The 20,015-nt window shown below is 33.4% G+C and overlaps 1 protein-coding gene across 2 annotated transcripts; it reads right to left on the bottom strand.

The window, feature by feature from the left end:
* Positions 1–4,001: 4,001 nt before the first annotated feature.
* Positions 4,002–19,151, bottom strand: LOC127838145 (uncharacterized). 2 transcript variants are annotated; one of them, XM_052365720.1, is made up of 10 exons: positions 19,039–19,151; positions 11,539–11,709; positions 11,218–11,324; positions 10,893–11,013; positions 10,331–10,468; positions 9,349–9,546; positions 9,090–9,197; positions 8,007–8,429; positions 7,120–7,210; positions 4,002–5,853 (listed from the first exon to the last, which is right to left on the bottom strand). In XM_052365720.1, exons 1-10 carry the CDS (start codon positions 19,091–19,093, stop codon positions 5,307–5,309), a joined length of 1,959 nt encoding a protein of 652 aa, XP_052221680.1. In that variant the 5' UTR covers positions 19,094–19,151; the 3' UTR covers positions 4,002–5,306. The 2 variants fall into 2 exon arrangements, with proteins under 2 accessions (XP_052221680.1, XP_052221681.1); XM_052365721.1 differs by having other exon boundaries at positions 10,893–11,010.
* Positions 19,152–20,015: the final 864 nt, after the last annotated feature.

Here is a 20,015-nt window from a genome sequence, read left to right as displayed (position 1 = left end):
GTGATGGATGTTTAATGAAACCAGAAATACTATTTAGTGTTTAAGAAAGCAATTTATTTTGTTTTTAATTGATTACTCTGAAAATGTATTTTTTTTATGATTTTTGGCAACAAGGACCTACGAACTTTCAAAAAATGTTATAGTTTTTTAACCAAAAAAATGGTTCTATTATAATACTCGATTAAATGCGAAATCTCTCGCAAAAAATTAGTATACACTTGTTCATTCTTGAAAATGTATCTTCTAATAGAACTTTTGATAAACAAATTGATACGGAATGATTTTTTTTTTAATTACAATGAGCACATAACTTCCTTTCCTTAATATTGAGTCACTAGTTTCCCTCAGCCAACTAAGAGATAAATTGACTTTTTTTACTGAATGCAAACATTTTCAACAAAAGTGAGATATTTAACATGTTTTACAACAAATAAAGGCAATACAATTTAGAAATCAAGTACTTCCTTTCTAACATGACCATCATAGCATCCATGATATTTTCATAATTTCCTATCAATATGTCATGTCATCATTTTATCAGAAAACGTTTTATGTTTATAATGAATTTAAATAAATCAATAAAGTGAAATTGTTATTGACTAGTAAATCAACATACTGATTAAAATGGAATATTTTCAAAATTATTAGCATTTTATATAACATGTGCAATTTTCGCCTAGTTTTTCAGACAATAGATCTACATAAAATTCTCAGATATGTGTTTCCAAAATAAGTTGGCGGCCGAGGTATAGACATTGATGACGCTATAAGATTGAATTAAACTGAAATATGTTTGTGCTCTCAATTTTATGAGTATTTGTTTGGCAAGTATAGAGTTTTGCTCACAAAAAATCAAAGAAATATTATTTTTAAATCATTTGTGTATTGGTACACAAAAAATTTCTTGTTAAAAATGTGCGGAAGTTCAAAACAACAAAGATGTCTTTATGTGTTGATAACATTCAATTTAATTAAAGTAAACATGATAAACAATTAAACGTTAGTTATTCGTGTTCAGACGTTTATCTCATTAATTAAATCCAATTATGATAAAAAAAAATCATATATCATCTATATGAATATGTATTGGTTTTAAGAACCTTAACGTCAACCATTTACAAAATTTTAAACAACAATATAAAGCTTAACATAATTTGGCAACCAAATTTTGTGATTGGTGGCCGAATTCACACGTATGCGAACGTCTGTTATATGGTATCTATCTGATCGGTATGCGTTTGAAGTTTCTAAAATAGATATCATGGAAATAACACGTCCAAAACATAATGGCGTGAGACAAATTAATATTTCTCAATCTTTTAGGTTTAACACTCATACGGAATAAATACAAGGATATGCAACAATTCAGGCGAAAACATAGTTTAGGTGAACATTATTGTTTCCTGGCATCCTGTATTTTCTTGTTTACCTAATCTGAAAAAAAAACCTCTTTCACTGGACGATCATAAAATCAAACAAGAAAATACAAGTATACTATTTAAGAATTATTGTACTTAACAACCGAATACGCCTTTAATTTGAATTAGACAGTATTGCTACCTATGAACTGCAAACATAAAAAGGTTATTAATGTCACAATAACGCTGTTTGAGTTTGATAAATACTGTATAAATGGCTGCAACACACGCATGTATTATACGTATGGTAATTGTGTGAAAACATTGGTAAAACAATGGTTATAATTATCCGGAAAAGACTCATCAAGAAGAACGCACCCGACTACGTAACAAAGAGGAAAGAGGCCCGTATAAATTATGAAATAATGTATTTTAATCGTGACAATAAACTTCTTTTATTAGTTTATTAGTTTATTTACTCGTCCACTTACTCGCACACTCGCACACTCGCACACTCGCATACTCATTCACTAACTCATTCACTCACTCACTCACTCAGTCACTCACTCGCTCGCTCCCTCACTCGCTCACTCGCTCGCTCTCTCGCTCAGTCACTGGCTCGCTCGCTCATTTATTTTATTTATATATGTATTTATATATTTATGTATTTATGTATTTATGTATTTATGTGTTTATGTGTTAATGTATTTATGTATTTATGTATTTATGTATTTATGTATTTATGTATTTATGTATTTATGTATTTATGTATTTATGTATTTATGTATTTATGTATTTATGTATTTATGTATTTATGTATTATGTATTTATGTATTTATGTATATATGTATTTATGTATTTATGTGTTTATGTGTTTATGTATTTATGTATTTATGTTTTTATGTATTAATGTATTTATGTATTTATGTATTTATATGTTATCTAAAATATAATATCCATTCAGCATTTACATCGCTTTGTACCTTTTCAATGCAAAGTCGAGTATATGCGGTAATGGTCTTCATAGTAGGTTTTTTTCTATTTGTTACCGATCGTAAAATGTCAACTTTACCATAATAGCAAACACATTTTTTAACGAATGTTTGGGAAGTTTATATTTTCTTAAACCATATCGACGATATGAATTATTTTCGCTATCATGGTATAATAGTAATCCATAAAGATTTCTTAAATTTCGTACGTTAAGCGTTAAATGTCCGAGCCCTATAGGTTAAATGGCTAATATGGATAATTTATCAAAAGATAAAAGTTGCGCTGTACCTTGCAATACAGCTACATAGTTTTGGTAATTTTTTTAAAAAACTCGGTCACATTACACTTCGTCAGACTACGACCGCAGACCAGATCGCAAGACAAGACAGAAGCATTCGACTGATAAAAACGCGCGATATACTCTAGCGTTTTTGCACACGTTTGTAGTCACATCACATTCTCCACACACGTGTGTAAATTTTCAAAACCACTAAAGTGGGTCTAAGAATGATGCGTATGGAACGCGAACATCAGTCGGACGGTGGTTGCAAGGCCATCTTGCGTTAGGCATGAGTTTTGTTTTCATACATTGATGAAAACGCGCGATAGACTCAAGCGTTGTTGCACACGTTTGTAGATTTTCAAAATCACATCACATTCACCACACGCGTGTGCCAATTGTCAAAACCACTCAAGTGGGTCTAAGAATGGAATGGAATCCCCGAACATCTTTCGGACGGTGGTTGCAATGCCTAGTTGCGTTACGTTTCATACAGTCATTCGGTTTTCGAAGGCAGACTATTCACAGCAGCATGGGTAAATCAATAGCTTCACATGTTTTTGCTCGCGTTGGCCACTGAAGATAACTTTTTATTTTATGCTTTCCGATGGTTTATAGAGAAATATCAGTGAAATAAAACTGGTATTTCACTCTGGTAAACAGTGAAAAATAACAGTGAAATATATCGATATTTTTCACTGTTTTCCTGTGAAATAACGTCATTGTTTCGACGAATTGACGTCATTAATCCAGCGAAATTATCCAGTTAAATTCATTTACAATGTTAATAAACGGTGACAAAATGCATAAAATTAAAAGAAAATTTATTCGATTCGATGGAATATCGATTTTATTTCACTCGTGATCATAAAAAATACGCTGCGCCACTCGTTAAATATTATTTTATATGATCACTCGTGAAATAAAATCGATATTCCATCGAATCCAACAAATATCCTCTTTATAAACATCATGTTGACCACCAACTTATGTTACTTTCTTCATTTCCTTGCGGTGACGTACCATGCTTTCGTTCCAAGAGCAAACATATAGTGTTTTTATTTTACTATGACATTTCAATAATAGTTACATAAACATATCATTCTTATGATACAGGAAAACAGTATTAAACATTTTGTTTGGACATTTCTATTTTACGACTTATCAATGCATCTGGTTGCGTTGACAGTTAAACAATTATATAACATGCATTTAGTTTCAAAGGTGAATTCACGCCTTCCCTTGGGTGAACGTATACATTGCAAAATATAATTTCATAGTTTGTATTGTTTGTTAATATTTAGATCGTCAACATTTAATAAAAACATCAACGGTTGACACGTAAAGCGTTTGTTTAATCAAAACAAATACAATGTTCAATTAGTTTAATGTCTAGAACACTAGAAACTTTACATTTTGCTAGATAACGCACTGACACATACATACAATGAGATGCACATTCACTTAGGTTGCAAACGCTTACCTTTTCGCAAATTGCATATCAATATTGTTTGCGAAGACTTCAATATTTCAAATGTGTTGGACACATTGACCGACAATTTATTAACGAAACGATCTACTGTGTGCACAATGTGAACTAGAAAATTTAGTAAGACTTTAATATACGTCTTATACTTAAAATATCTAATACTTTGTCAATTTAAAAACGGCAAAATGCCAGATTTTTATGCAAATACAATTGACAATTGTCTTTGTATTGCAATTGAGTGTAAGTTAATTTACACAATAGCTTCATCATGAATGGATAAAATCAGTGTTAACAATGTCATTCAATTAATTATTGCCCATAGCTATTTTAAAAGTTACCTTGCCGAGCGGTGAATTACTTCGGGCAAGACATAGTCGAACAAAAAGTAAATTCAGTTGTTTTTACGAATATATTTTGTATATAGAGCTTAACAACAAACATTAAAAACAGAGTGTGCACATAACGTTATGTTGGAGTTGGAGGCGGCGAAATGACACAAAAATTAAGGTCAATAACAGTCACAATGATCATGGCGATCATGTAAACACCATTCGAAATAACTCGCGCAGAATGGCGACAAACCTTAGGTTTAAGCAGCACGCGCATTTGTTACAGTTTGGAATGAATAAGACATACTCTAACTAATTACGCCGCACTCTTGTTTTATATGTACATTTTTGCACAGGATTGAACAGTCAATAATGTAATGACGACAAGATGTATGCCATGAATTTCGCTTAAATTTGACCGATGAGAAAGTGAGCAGAGTGATATAAAACTGACTCAACTTTGGACGTGTTTTTTTTGCAAGCCCCCTCCCCCAAATAAAATATAAAATAAATAAAATTGAATAAAGCAGTTGTCTCCTATTAATGTTTCTTCTGTTTAATCGTTGACCTCTGCCAACAACCCAAACATGATATATAAAATACAAGTCTTTGATTTGCTTATACCGTTACGCTATATACATGTAACCCCATTGAAATGCATTGACTTTCGCTTGAGATAATTTTTTATGATTCGTTAAAGTGTGTATTTTGTTCTCAAATCGACTGATACAACAGGAAATATAAACCCTTTTATTAGATATTATAGTATATCTACACATATAGAATGACTATTATTTATCAAAATATATAAAATCATAGTATTGATCTTGTCTGTTGGATTCTTATTGTATTCGATCCTAGTGAACGTGTGCATATTCATAACTGTCTGATTGGGCGACTTTGAATTTGACATTATTAATGGCATCGTAGTTGCCCCCTTCATTGCCTATGACATTATCACCAGTGGCACGTGCTTTATAAGCAGCGCGTGGTATATGATTATAGTCACTAACGTCATCCATACCATGGGTCACTACTGCTGAAGTTGTATCGTAGTCGTCTTCTGGGTTTTGGACCACGCTTAGTCCTTGACTCTGTAAATGACCATTGTCTCCTGGTCGGTCTATCTTGAGTTTATTGTATACATTTTCAGGTTTTCTGGCATCAGATCCTGATGGTAAGGTTTTGATTGTGTGATCATAGTAACTGCTCTCATATTTGACGTGCTCATAGCAATGCTCAGCGTTGTTGCCAATAGATTGCTCACATTTCTCTAGGATAAAATAAGTCTGGTTCGCGACATTGTCCTCCATGCTTTTACCAAAAGTCATATTTTCTTTGAATGCCTGTTCATCTGATGTTTGTTTATTGTTTCCTCTCTGTCGATTGCAATGCACTATTCCTCTGAAATTCAATGAATCGTTTTTCATTTAGTTATGAAGAATTATCAAATACACCTGAAACGAGTTATATAAAGCATAAAAACGACGTAAAACCCCAATTGAATAAACATGATATAATTCTTATCATAGCGGCATGGTCCCTTTTTTGAATGACTTCTTGTCATAAATTGAGACGAAGGAGCAAAACCCATGGCAAAACAAATACAGATTAATAAAACTGGGTTGTCTGTCTTGGTACGGTCAATGAAAGCATATCTGTTGTGGGTTAAACCCGGTTTAACGGCTACTAAACCTCATGCTTAGACTTGATTTGTATATAAAACCTGTAAATACATTTTAACCACCTCAAAGCATACTTGAAAAACAAATTGCAATAAAATGAAATAAATACGTTCCACTTTAATTTAATGAACACCAATGAAGTAGTCAATGGTCGTATGCGTATCAGATTACCAGAATTGTATTAGAGACCCAAAAGCGCTATATTTTCAAGTTAACGTATTTCAGCTTCGCCACAAACACAACGCAACCGTTAAATAGTTCTTTCCTTACATTTAATTAAAACACGTGTACATAAAGATTGAATAGGCGTTGGTGAGATTGCATTAGTACGGTTGTCTTTCTTAATAATAAAAACAAAAACTTTTCAATAGATTCTAGTCGTCAGACTAAGAGAGAAGAGGACATTATTTTTAATTACGTTTTTTTGTGATGGCTATACAATAGGCAGTTAAGGTTTCCAAGTTAGTTTGTTCGCTGACTGGTGTTTCCACACAACATGGTAATCTATTTCTATTTTCGTTTAATCTCTACTAACTTACTGTCTTAAGAGGGAAACACATATTTGTGCGATGTATTTTCAGATAAGCTAATTTTCGTTTCAGTTATGATATTTGTGAGAATATAATAATACTGAACATACTTACTTTTTTCCCCTTTTTTAAATTGTAATCTTGATTTTTTGACTGGAGATTTTTAGGTCATATGTTTAAATTTATCAATATAAAGCATTTAATGACAAGCTTAAATAAATGCCAAAATCTGTGAAAATGCCCCTTTAAATGCATCCTTTATTGTTATAGTTGGCCGTTTTTGCCTCCGTGAATCGTTTTGTGTGTGGAAAATAATTATATTCATATAAAAGATATACACATACAGATTATATAATGATAAAGGACAAAAGGTGAAAGGACTATTACTTGTTTGTAAACTACTGTTAACATATATTTTCTTTTAACAAAATGGGCCTTCGAATTATAACACATACCTTCTTTTGAGACAAACAATGACAACGGCTCCTCCAACGAGAAACAGGATACCGACCGAAACGCCAATACCGATCGATACGGCGGTTGACTCTAAAAATACACCCAAAAGAAGACTCTGTAAATTAACATGAAGCTATCATTGTTAACAGTCTTTTTATGGACAGAATACCATCAAAACTACAGAATGCATCGAACTCGGTAAACACACTAACACTATGCCGATGCATGGAAGAATATCACGAAATAAGGTGTATACAATACGAACAGTAATGTATTCGTACATTTAAATCTCATCAACCGCTTTCAAGCATAAACATAAATATATATCTAACAAAATAAATCGTGTTCTGTGAAATAAATCTTCATGTCTATGTGCATACATTAACACTTTCCCCATTCAGAAACAAAGTGAAAATTGTTATATGCGAGTAACTCGCAGCCTAATCATGTTTAATGGCGTTTGCTGCTAAAAAGTAGCTTCGGGTTGGAAATAAAGCCTTTAAAACTTGCATTCATTATGTAAAGTATTTAATTTAATTTGATTGTCTAGTGGACTACAAACATGTCAAAACGCCTATCTGAAAGAATAAAGGTTAATCTGTTCCGTTGGTCCAGGGCTCAACATTAACCACAAAACTTTTTTTTATTTTTGCATATGTAACAAAAAGGATTACAGCAATTAAAGTCTAATTAAAATCTAAATTTAATGCTCTTTGTAATTTGTGCACTTGCCTGGGCGGACAAATAGATTATAAAGTAACTTGCCCATACTAAACTTTTACTTGCCAGGGGCAATAGGACAAATGTTAATGTGGAGCCGTGAATGTCCTCAACAGTACATAAATCAAAATTTGTCGGCTAATATCCCTGCGAAACCAAATCATACTTTCTGAGCTGTTTTGTTTGCTTCCTTGATTATTTCCGTCATTTCTGGTTTGAGGTTCGTATCCCGTTGATAATGACGTGTACATTTGTGTTGTTGACAAGCTACTTTTAGAGGCAACAGGCGTTGTTACGCCAGGTGTAGTCACTTGGGTTACAATAACACTAGTTTCGGAATACGTTGATTGAGTAGTTAAAGGTGTGACGTCTGTGGTAGCCTCTGTCGTGTTTAACTGTCTAGTAGTGTACGTTTGTGTCGTTCGTGTCGTTGGCAATCTACTTGTGGAGCCAAACATCGTTGTAACGTCAGGTGTGGTTACTTTTGTAAGGGCATCACTAGTCATTGAATGTGTAGATAGGGTATTTGAAACGGTGACTTCTGTGGTATACTTGCATGTTTCTGGTATTGTAGACATGCTTCCTGGTCCTGTTTATATTAAATAATTAAATACTAGTAATTATTGTCTTTTTTATTTTTCTAAACAATGCAGACATATTACCACTAAGAATTTGACCTATCGTATATTTTAGTGCGACAAACAGTTTCAATATTTGTTCTCAATGCCCCCAATCTTTCATTTTATTATAAATACATATAAACATGATTGCAGGAAAATGGTCGTTTGATTATTCGGCTTATAAAGCGCGTCATGCTTTGTAAATGGATTCCAAATCCTGAATTATTTAGTACAACTTCTAAACCAAATACCCATTCTGAATGGTAGGAATTAAGCTTACATTAAAAACTGAGAGATTGTATCCTTCATGAACATGTATGTTGTTATTATTTTATAAAAACTTCTAATTGTATGAACATTCAACACGTTCGTCGGTTTCAACTTGTAAATGGACTCAATGAGATATTAATTGCAACATAGGGGTGTCTTAATTTACAAACGTGTTGTTCTACTGTTTTCTTCTTAGTTGCAATTAGTAAAGTTACAACAAATTGGAAGTCGCGCGTAATTGTACAAAACGGTTTAACTTAACAAACATGTCCATCATTATGGCCATGAGGCCTGTACTTAATATTAAATACACATTTCGCATGAAGTTATAGTTCACAAATCACAAAAATAGTACATACCTGTGACACAAAGAGCTTTTTTCCTGTCATTATTGTTTGAGACATAAAGGGTTTGGTTGCCTCGTATAACATAAGCATAACTGTCGGTTGAAACTCGGGAAAAGCATTCTACAACATATATTGATTAACACACTGATTGGTATAAATGTTTTACTTATTGCGAAATTAAAACTCGTTGAAAAGCTTGATCTTGTTTACTATAATTCACTGTAATCCTTATTCTAAAATGTCAGTATCTGCACTTATTTAGTTACCACACCTTGTAAGGAGAGTTTTATCAATATGTTTGCTCTAAAAATTCCAGTCCAGTAGTATTGTTGCTGAGCGGCAGTAAATCCGGTATTTGTTATGCTGCGTTCAAATGCTGGTTGTCTTCCACTTGTTAAGCATAATTTATTCCCAGCCGACCACTCAACGGTTGTAGTATCATTTATCATAGCAGTTGTCTTGAGATCTCCTATTAAATAACATTTAAATTTACTTACATGTTTCATTTAATATGCATTCGTGTTTACCCATAATATATGAACTAGTACTTAAATGTTAGATATATCGTTTTCTTAAATAACTAGAAATAAATAATAAACATATGGCCTAGGTCAACATTCACATATAAGATCCTAATCAAAAGACCTGTACATATTCGTTATTGTGGTATATACCAATGATTAGAAATCAGATACGTAGTTATTAACGCGCCTTAGCGATAACAAAAGTTTCTAGATACGTTCAAAGACAATCAGAAAGACACACAAAACATACATGTTTACAACATGTTAGTAATCATATACAAAACGCTGAACCCCTGAACTCAATAACTTATACGCTTGGATAAGTTCCTATATTTGAACTTGGTTTTATTTGTGTTTGTCTTTCTTATGGTGTCATACCAGTATACTTAGTAATACATTCTTCAAATTCTTTAAATCGCTTCAATTAACGAAATGACCTATTCATCGTAACTGTAGTTTGAAACGCTAATACAAAATATTGGCGAGCCATACTAATGTGGTGTGCATTTCTGAACTTAAATAGGTGTGCTACATCTTGCGTTAAATTTCTAAGCAATTCTTGAGCTTAATTAAACAAACATTATACTCCGCTCATAAATTGTTGTAATAAGTCCTAGACGTATTATGCTGTCTTATATAGGACATGGACCATGTGGTTGTCGAATCAACATTTATCAACAACTATTAATATTAAAGAACGAATGTTTATTAAATGAATATAAATAAAACCTGCATATGTGGAATTGCTACACATGGCGCGTATGTAATCTTTCCTTGAACACAGTTGCCACCTAAGGTATGGGTAATAATACGTCAGACAATCTCCCTCTGGTTTAGTACCATGGTCACCGACATTTGATGCGTTCACTGTGCATAACACATAATGCAATTAGATAATGGGTACTTTTAATTTAAATTTAGAATATCATATTAATATAAAAAAGTGAAAATAAAATAAATTGAAATACATATTCATCTATTATCGGTTTTTTCCTATGGATAACATTTCTTTCTTGTAATTCAAAATATTACGCTGAGATTATAATTAACTTATATTTTGTCTGCTTTCGAAATTGATTCACCCGTTTAACGTTAGTATGGCCTTCAAATAAAAAAGGGTACTACATGTACTTTACTTCCGCGAGTAAACCTCATAAAATTCAAATAATTTTACACAGCATGATAAAAGCTTTAAAATATATACTAAATATATGTCATTCAGAGCAAAAGAGTGTGTCTTTTTCTAAATAAAATTTCGTTTTGTTAACTCAATTCACACCGACAATATTACCGTGTATCTGGGTGTATATCTCAGAGCAGTTATTGCAAAGGCTAGTTGTGTCGCCCGACTTGCAACTTATTTCAGTTGTGTCAACAGATCCCATGACGCAGATGCACAGCAAACCTGACTGCTTAAGTACAAACCAAAAATAAACATACACAATTGCACTCCAGTAAAAGTGTTTCTTTTTGCTGTTATTTGTGGTTGTTTTGTGGTTGTCATTTTTTCTGGAGTTTATTTGTGTTCGTTATAAATATTTTAAATTCATTTTAAAAACCACAAGGCGTTTGAATTACTAACAAAATTAAATAAAATTAATTAATTAAATTTTTACCCCATTTCTTGTCCTTTTGATTCCGAATTTCCTATAATCACAGATTACAAAGCAATCAGAGACGAGTTTTACGTATACTCCGTTCTCAATCTGCAGACTTGCACAACCTATTGAATAATCATATAATTAGTAACATGTTACATCTCAATCAGTCATGTAGTATTATTAAGCCAATAATGCATTCAAAATATGTATACTATATTAGTATACAAAACCCTGACATCCATATATCTATAGTTATTTCAATTTAACTCACTTGATGTATTTTAAGTTAAAATGAAAGTGTTCAATACTCGTAGCAAAATAAACAGTTTGACATACCCAGAAGTAAAAATGGAACCTTGGCATAAATGTATCCTATCCACGCTTCATCGCTAATTGACAACGTCTCGTTTAGCATGAACCAACTGTTTTGATATTTAAGCTTCGGTTCTCCCAATTTGCACTTAACGTAGTCCCATTTTATGCTGTTGATTTCATAGTAACTTTCAGCTAAGCAAAATAAAACGTGAATTTAGCAAACATAAAATGATAAAAGACTACTAAGTCGCTTATTTATTAAAAAACAAATGAACATATGATTATATATAAGCATAAAATGGCATTGCTCCATTTTTTAATCTATGCATTTTATCATCATCAGCAGCAGCATAATCATTATCAGCAACAACATCTTCGTCAGCATCGGCATCATCATCAGCATTTCCCTGACCCGTCTTGCCGTTGGTCGTTAATAAAGGACGACGACACGAGACTATGTTCTGTGTTGCTGGGAGTAGCTTAAGTAGGAGAAGATCGTCCACTCTTGCATATTGTTTATCAAAATTTTCTTCTGATGGCCTCGATGTCGACCTCCCTCTAGCGTGTCATGGGGAACAATATTGCACTAAGAGTCGTGCCTGGTGACGTGTCCGAATCAAGCCATTGTAGTTTGTTTGATGGTCGCTAGGAGGGGTTCTTGTGAGCCAACACAACCTGTTTCTTGTTCCTGATTTACACTTTGGTCAGGTGCTCTATAAAGAAGACTAGGAGCAGACTTTGTTGAAAGCTATGTCCAAAAGCATGCGTAATGTTTCCACGTTTAGTGCCAAAGGTCTCTAAGCCGTAAAGTAAGACACAGGCTACGTGGATGTTGCAGAGCCTGTACTTGTCGGGGAGGCTTATTGAGCTGCTTCTCTACAATCTTATGAGTCTGACCATCGGTGCTGTCGCCATGAGAATTGTTATTCGGATCTCAGCTGTACTGGTACTATCATTGGACTGAGTTGCTCCCATGTTCTTGAAGCTTGTAACTTCTTCCATCTTCTCCTCTTTGTTGGTGATGTTTTACCTGGTGTTGTTCGAATGTTGATTTACATCCCGTATGCTCCTGCTCTTCCATATACTCATATGCCGCCCTATAATGGTGGATTTATGAATTTTAAAAATACATGAACGCAAGCAATATTAAAAAGGTATAAAGCATCCGCAACCCTCACGAAAACCAAATGGCCCAGACCAGTGTCATAGCAGACGCTGACTCGAGCCCCGTGTTATAACAGACGCTGACGAGAACCCCCTTACAGAGAGTGTCAATGTCCTGAAGTAACCTCTTCAACTACACGCTTTAACCTGACCCAACTGTCCTTCAGAACGAGCCCAGTCCAGAAGCCGAAAACGAAAGTAATTCTATTACAAAGTCAGATGGGGAAAAAGTAGTGAACAGTCTGAAGCAGGAAAATCCACAACAGTGGACAAAGTTCATTAAGAGATGATTAAGCACATAGAAGAGGTTTCAACGACCGCAGCAAAGACGGCACCATGCCAGAATATTTTGGAGGAGAATACGTGGCCCAATGAGAGAAACCAGTATCTGGTCATCCCTCTTCCGAAATGGGCGACATGGAGATTTGCGTCAATTACCAGGTCATAGGCCTCATCTACCATCACAGCAAAGTCATTCAACGCATCACCCTCCACCGTCTGAACAGTAAACCAACAACAAACATGCAAACTTTAGAACAGGCTTGATAAAGAGCTATGCGGAAAACAGTGGAACAGATATTCAGCTGCAGAGTCACGATTGAGAAAAACCATCAACACCAACGTGAACTATTCAACAACTTCAACGACTTTAATAAAGTTTTCGACCGCACGTGGTATGAATGACTATGACAGGTTCTAGGAGGTTTCAATATTTGTGTAGGGCTAGTGAAAGTCATCCAAGAATTCTAAGGAAACGCCATCAGCGCAGTATTTCTCCATGGAAAAAATAGTGACATATTCAGGACATCAACGGGCGTCCGCCAGGGAGGTATGCTCTCCTTCGTTCTGTTTGATATTTTAATTCAGGCGATAGTGCAAGACCACCGCACTTTATATTCACCGGGAGCAGACACATCTCTAATTTGAGATTCCCTGATGACAATGATCTCAATGATGGATCATGCAGTGATGTCCAAGATCTCAAAACAAACTCGTTGAAAGAGCGGGGGCCTTTGGGATGGAGTGAAGCACGGTGAGGTCAAAGCTCATGGCGAAAAGCGTCAACTCAATGAGAGCAACCCTGATCAACGGTATCTCATCTACCACTGCGGTCCGAATAAGATTTGCCATTGCGGCCGCAGCGTTTACGAGTTTGAGCAGGTTAGGGACAACCATCTTCACCAGCTTCCCCACCATGTACATGCTCTTCAATTCCCCGGTAGTATCCATCTTACTTCAGCGAGACATGGACGCAGCAGTGAAAAAAGACAGGCCTTTGAACACCAGCGTCCCTGAAGACTGTTCCACTTCTCTTACATGGAGCACAATGCTAATTAATACGTCCAGAACAGGACAGTTTCACTTGTTAGCCCCCTAGCACCCCCCTTGCAACTTCAAACGAGAAACGTTGGCTCGGTTGGATTGAAAGCGCACAAATTCTAGTGCATGCCACTGCTCCAGGACACGCTAGAGGAAGTTTGCCGTTGAGGAGGTCAACAGACGTTGTCGTCCCTCATACCCCTCAATGGCCAGACAGTTCAAATTAAAGCGGAGGTTGATGATGATAAAGAAGCCGTTTTAATAAGTGTTATACTTGTTAATAATAAGTAGCTTACAACAATTATAAGTAAATCAACAAATGTTATATGCTTTTAATAATGCACAATGTAATTGTGTTTTATTATACGTTTCGTGTTCGCATACATATTGGTACACGAAAAATCCTGATTTCATATTATGTATTCGGTACACATGGTCAGTTAACGTATTTAAATAAGTATTTATAGGTAGAAACAAATACATGTCTTACAATTCGTGTCATATATATTACACCGTATATAGGCGTTTATTCCATAAAGTGTGGCTACCTCATATAACTCCATATTTTTCAATTTTATGTTTATGATTTGAATTACGCACAAAACAAGTTCTTCACATATGTTTGGTGCACTACTGTTATAGTTTACCAAAATTGTAAGTTGATTAAGGAACATATACATTTACTTGTGGTTGTCCGTCTTTTCGCCCTTCACTATTTTCGCCTGTCCGAAAAGTCAGTCGGATTTGTATTGCGTTTATAGCACACAGACGTATTGCTGCTAGATAATGCACTTACATGCATATGACGCAGCATGTGAACTTGCGCACCTCCGTATTTTGGTTCGGCCTTACTATGATGTATTTTGAGTTATGGCCCTTGATATCGAAACAAATAATTGTTTTAGCTTTCCGAACTTTACGCTTTATACCATCTTTCTATTTATCTTTCTATTATCAACTGGCAAACGCGTGGTTTTGTTTTGATTGAATGTTACCTATATCAAGATAAAAGTGTGTTACCTCACTCATTAATTTGTCCACACTATAATTAGCTTGACCCTATTTGTCTTCGAACTGTTTTCGTTAGATAGCAACTGTTACGTATTTTGAATAAACATTCAAGTTTGAAACAATAATTAGTTATATCAAATATGTAACCGTTTCAAACTAATAATACTAGTATCAGCATAACATATATTGCATAAAGTCACGCATGTGTCTGGTTTTAGTGACTATTGATTCGAAAAAGTAGTTCAGGGAGTATTTTATACATCACAATTTATCGTCCTGATTTTAAATCTCCTCATAGCTAAGGAAAGCAGTAGTAATTAATCATAACGTACTGAGAGTGTATACTAGCAATATATATGTTGAAAAATATATAAAGTACTGGTAATTTGATACACTGGTTTTTAATTTAGTATACAAAGTTCAAACATGTAATCACGGCAAAAATTAATTATTCGCTATCTGTATTGACAAAACTTTGCGGTGCCATATATGTGTGTTACACGATTTATCTGAAAACTAAACGTTTACATGTAACTATCAAAAGATCTATTAGAAATAATTTTGTTCACGATTGTTTTATTTATGACTTACAATAATCTCTTTTCGTTTTTTGTCTTTTACTTTTTATCTAACTATAATGTATCGATTTAAGAAGTGTCCAACGTGAGAATTGTTGTGAGTAGAGAACACTTCAGGTAGCGTGGTGATGTCCATCTGCTTATCGGTTAATGGTTAGCAAATATAATTTAATTTGCCTGAAAGGTTAGATTGTAAAAGTTGGGCGATTTTCAAAGCAAGCATATGACGTTTACACGGTAAAAGTCAGAAATAATACTCACCATTTCGAGAACTCGGATACTAAAGAAACGCATTGTATTCCGAAATGTAATGTCTTGTGGTAAGGCTACATAATTATGTAGAGTTTTCATTTCCGAACGGTTATTATATGCATGTTCTTGGTTGAACCGATTATAATCTTTATCATCATTATTCTTACGCTAGAGTTTCTAAGCTGTTTGTATTCATTTATCTTAAATAAAACACTCGCGTCCTTCAAAAAAGTCTTAAAAATATAGTGCTGGCCAGTGAGCAATCAACATAGACTCTCATAGCAAGAAGGTATCATGCTATAGTCTGGATTACCTGGACTTCGGTAAATAGAACAACGAAATAGTAATTTTATGTATTATTAATTGGTCATAAACATAAATAATATGGCTTTTAAATGATCCCGAATGCTTCGAACCACATGTTATTTGATAACTCTAATTTATACTCTTAACTGTTTATATGTGTGAATTCTATCAGAAATAAGTTGCATAAACACATACATGTAATCGAACCCATCATATGTTCAGATCAATTTGATAAATGTAACCCAATATAAAATATATAATGCTGTATTATACAGTCTTTATCGTATAAAAAGATGTATTGACCAAATAATGTACGCGAACGTTATATCTTGATTTCCATGGTGTTCGATATGTTGTTTTTTGGTATAATTTAATTTCTTTTTACGCTGTGTTGATGATTGATATAAAGTTTAAACACTTTTGTGATTGGCAAAACAAGGACAATTATTAACATCATCATTAATATCAGATCAATGTATGCATGTGTATTAATTTGTGGAAAAACCAATAATAAGACTCACTGGCCCTCGTGCAACCACATTGTTATTGTCTTTAATTGTTCCTTGTTTGTGCGATATCGATTGTCAAGGAAGTAAACGTTGTGTGAGATAAACATTCAATGTGTATTTATCTTCACGTTTTACCATCAAGAAAACTGTACATGTTATCATCTTATCAGCATGATATGTCAATTTGAACGATACATTTGAAATATCAATTTTCGTTATCATGCTCGGCACGAAAACGAAAAATCACTCGCCAAGGCTCGTGCTTTTTGTTTTCTAAGCCTCGCATGATAAACCTGATCTATAATCAACACTAACCTATTATTCTCTATTTATCCCACTTGTATAGCGAATTCAGATGATTAAAGCCCAGTTGATTCAATTTCTGCTATAAACCACGGCACGAAATGACGTCATTTTTCGACAAAATGACGTCATAAATCACTCGAAATTATCCAGTTAAAATAATTTTGTTTAAATAAAAAGGTTTACTGAGTAAAAAGTGGGATAAATAGAATAATAGCTCAGTGTTGATTATAGGTCAGGTTTATCATGATCGGCACGAAAACGAAAAATCACTCGACAAGGCTCGTGCTTTTTGTGTTCTAAGCCTCGCATGATAAACCTGATCTATGATCATTACTAACCTATTATTATCTATGTTTACTTGATTTTGCGTTTGAAATGCACTTCCGTTTGCATATCGACCATTGTATGGAAAATAACAGGCTTAAGAAAAAATAGCATTTGGTTTCTATGATAAATTTGATACACTCAAACTCAAACTGCACTTTAGCGAAATGACTGTGTTATATCTTATTGAGTACCAGTCTCTAAAGCCACTTTCTATACACATTTAATATACTTTTAATCTACACTTGTTTCGAGGTATGCTATTGTTCTTTATTTACCCCGAAATCGAAGATATTGAACAACAAAGTTATACAATAATAACAAAGCATGTTTAACATAGAAAGAGTGGCAAGATTTTCATTGAAAACTAAACTAATACTATTACCATGTATATGTGTATGAGCTCTGAAACATGCATCAAAGCATACTACAAATTGAATATAAAAAACTACGAACACGTTTTACTTACTTATTGTTATTTGTTTTCCAAGTTGACTGGTAAGATTTATGATTAATATGCATCTTGTTAGAATGAATGTTTATTACAACGATTTTGATGTTGGTTTACAAATATATTGACATACATTTTAAAAGTGCTTGAAACAAAGATTTTCTTTTGCGAACCATATTTTACATCATCAATTTTCCCAGCAATACGGGCATGTAACGTCGTCTCCATTTGTTTGACAATGGCGCTAAATATATTGTGTGTGTTTTCTTCTTCAGTGGAATGTGCCCGGATATTAAATAGTATGTCACGTAACTTGCAATCATGATAGGCACAACTTTCTTATACAGTTTTGTGTTGCATTCATTAGAAGTTCATAGATAAACATTGAAAACGGATTAGATTTCAGGTGTCGCTGACACGCTTAATATTATAATGAACGTATATTTGACTACATTTACCAACATTTTTTATCATAATATATCAACATTGTAGCATTGATTTTTTACACGAAAATGAACTTTGTATATATCTTAACATATTTAAGTACAAAACAATAAGATAATGAAACGACGATACTTTTAATAAGGATATCCGTGTTTGCATTCAATTTATGAAACATTCACGAAATCGATACCGATGAACGTGTTAACTTTGATAAAAACTATTCAAATGATCATTATCAGTACAACATGTTTTCTTGGGCATGTTCTTGTACATACAACTTAATGGCATTACGATCAAATTAAAACACAATATTTTATAACGATTATATATACATTTACGTCTATAAAAATGAATAAGCTTCATATATGAATTTAAATACAAAGTTAAACAGAATAACAGAATGTTATGCAAAGTTGCTGTAGGGACAGGACTAATATTTATGGATATGTCATTAATGTCAACAAATCTCTTTGCAAAAATATATTGTTTTAAATAAAGTTTGTATTTGTGTTTGTCATGTGCATTCATCTCATTTCTAATGTGTGTAACAATGTATTAATGCTCATACATAAAGCACCGCAAAGAGATGTAATTTATATTAATTGTGTGTGAACTATTATCGTGATATTTCTTATTTTATCATATGTGTTTCTTAGTTGTTAAAGTATACCGATTAGTTAAGACCATTCCATAACTGAACCTGTAATTATCTAAAATGTCAGTACAATAGAATATTATTTTTTGATAAAAAGGTCTATATCACGGTATCATTACAAGATTTAAGACAAATGATATTTACGTGTGATGATACGTATACCTGTAACAACAACACGAATACAAAGTAACGTATATTTACCTTTAACTGTTCCCGTCGCAAGTATGAAAACACACACAAGTTTGTAAAGCCACATTATTGCACGTTCTTTACAGTCATACAGATTCGAATTGACTGAATAAGGAAGTAAACTCAGTCCTTATCGGGCAAAGGCGATATCATTGAAGTGTAAATCATAGTTATAATTTACTTGTAGCTTATCGATTCATATGTCATTTTACAAAGTGTTGGTAAAACGGGATTAACTTTAACCTCAAGTTTGCGGTTAAGCGATAAATATTTTGTAGTAATGTATTATGACGCCATATAAATGTCACATAACCGTTTATTGTAATATACACATGGTATTGATATTATTTTTCAAAAGTTTAATTAATCATATCGCATAAATTCTAAGTTCCAACAGGGACAAAACAAATATGGCTTAACATAATTGAAAATGCAGAACATATAGAATAATTCATGCACGTTTTAATGTTGTAGTAAATCAACCGAATATAAGCATGCACACACATCCACACAGACAGCTACAACACAAAATACCTGTCCGCCGTTATCATTGGTGAGGCATGCCATTATTATATATGAACGCCGCGTGAAAAGAGTGCATGTATCATATTGCAAATGTCCTCAGTTTTACTAAAATTCGATTCATTTGACAAACATTGACAAAATACCAAAGTACAACATAATGTTTGTTTCAAAACGTATATTGTTATTTACAGTATACTACACTTAGAACTTGTGGAATTGTAATATTCTTTATTTTAACACGGCACGCGACTTGTTTTCTATAGACAAAGAATGAAATCAAGTGTAGTTTATTCTGCAATAATTATGGGCGGAGCTTAATGTTTCGAAAATAGTTCCGAAAAAATAAAGAAAATATTGCAGTAAAATGCACGTGCGAAAACACGCTGTAAAAGTAATGTAATAAATGTAGCATGTTTATAAATGTAATGAAACAAAAAATTGTAAATTTGGTGATACGTGGCATA

This window comes from Dreissena polymorpha, chromosome 7, assembly GCF_020536995.1.
Source record: "Dreissena polymorpha isolate Duluth1 chromosome 7, UMN_Dpol_1.0, whole genome shotgun sequence".
In the NCBI taxonomy this organism is placed as follows: Eukaryota; Metazoa; Mollusca; class Bivalvia; order Myida; family Dreissenidae; genus Dreissena; species Dreissena polymorpha.
This window is presented reverse-complemented; position numbering and strand designations above follow the sequence as displayed.

Coding starts and splice junctions, on each gene's coding strand:
- LOC127838145 (XM_052365720.1), bottom strand. CDS start 19,093: ATGTGGCTTTACAAACTTGTGTGTGTTTTCATACTTGCGACGGGAACA. Junction 10,469..10,892: donor GATATACACCCAGATACACG/GTAATATTGTCG, acceptor TGTTATGCACAG/TGAACGCATCAAATGTCGGT. Junction 7,211..8,006: donor CAAACAAAACAGCTCAGAAA/GTATGATTTGGT, acceptor GTGTATTTTTAG/AGTCAACCGCCGTATCGATC.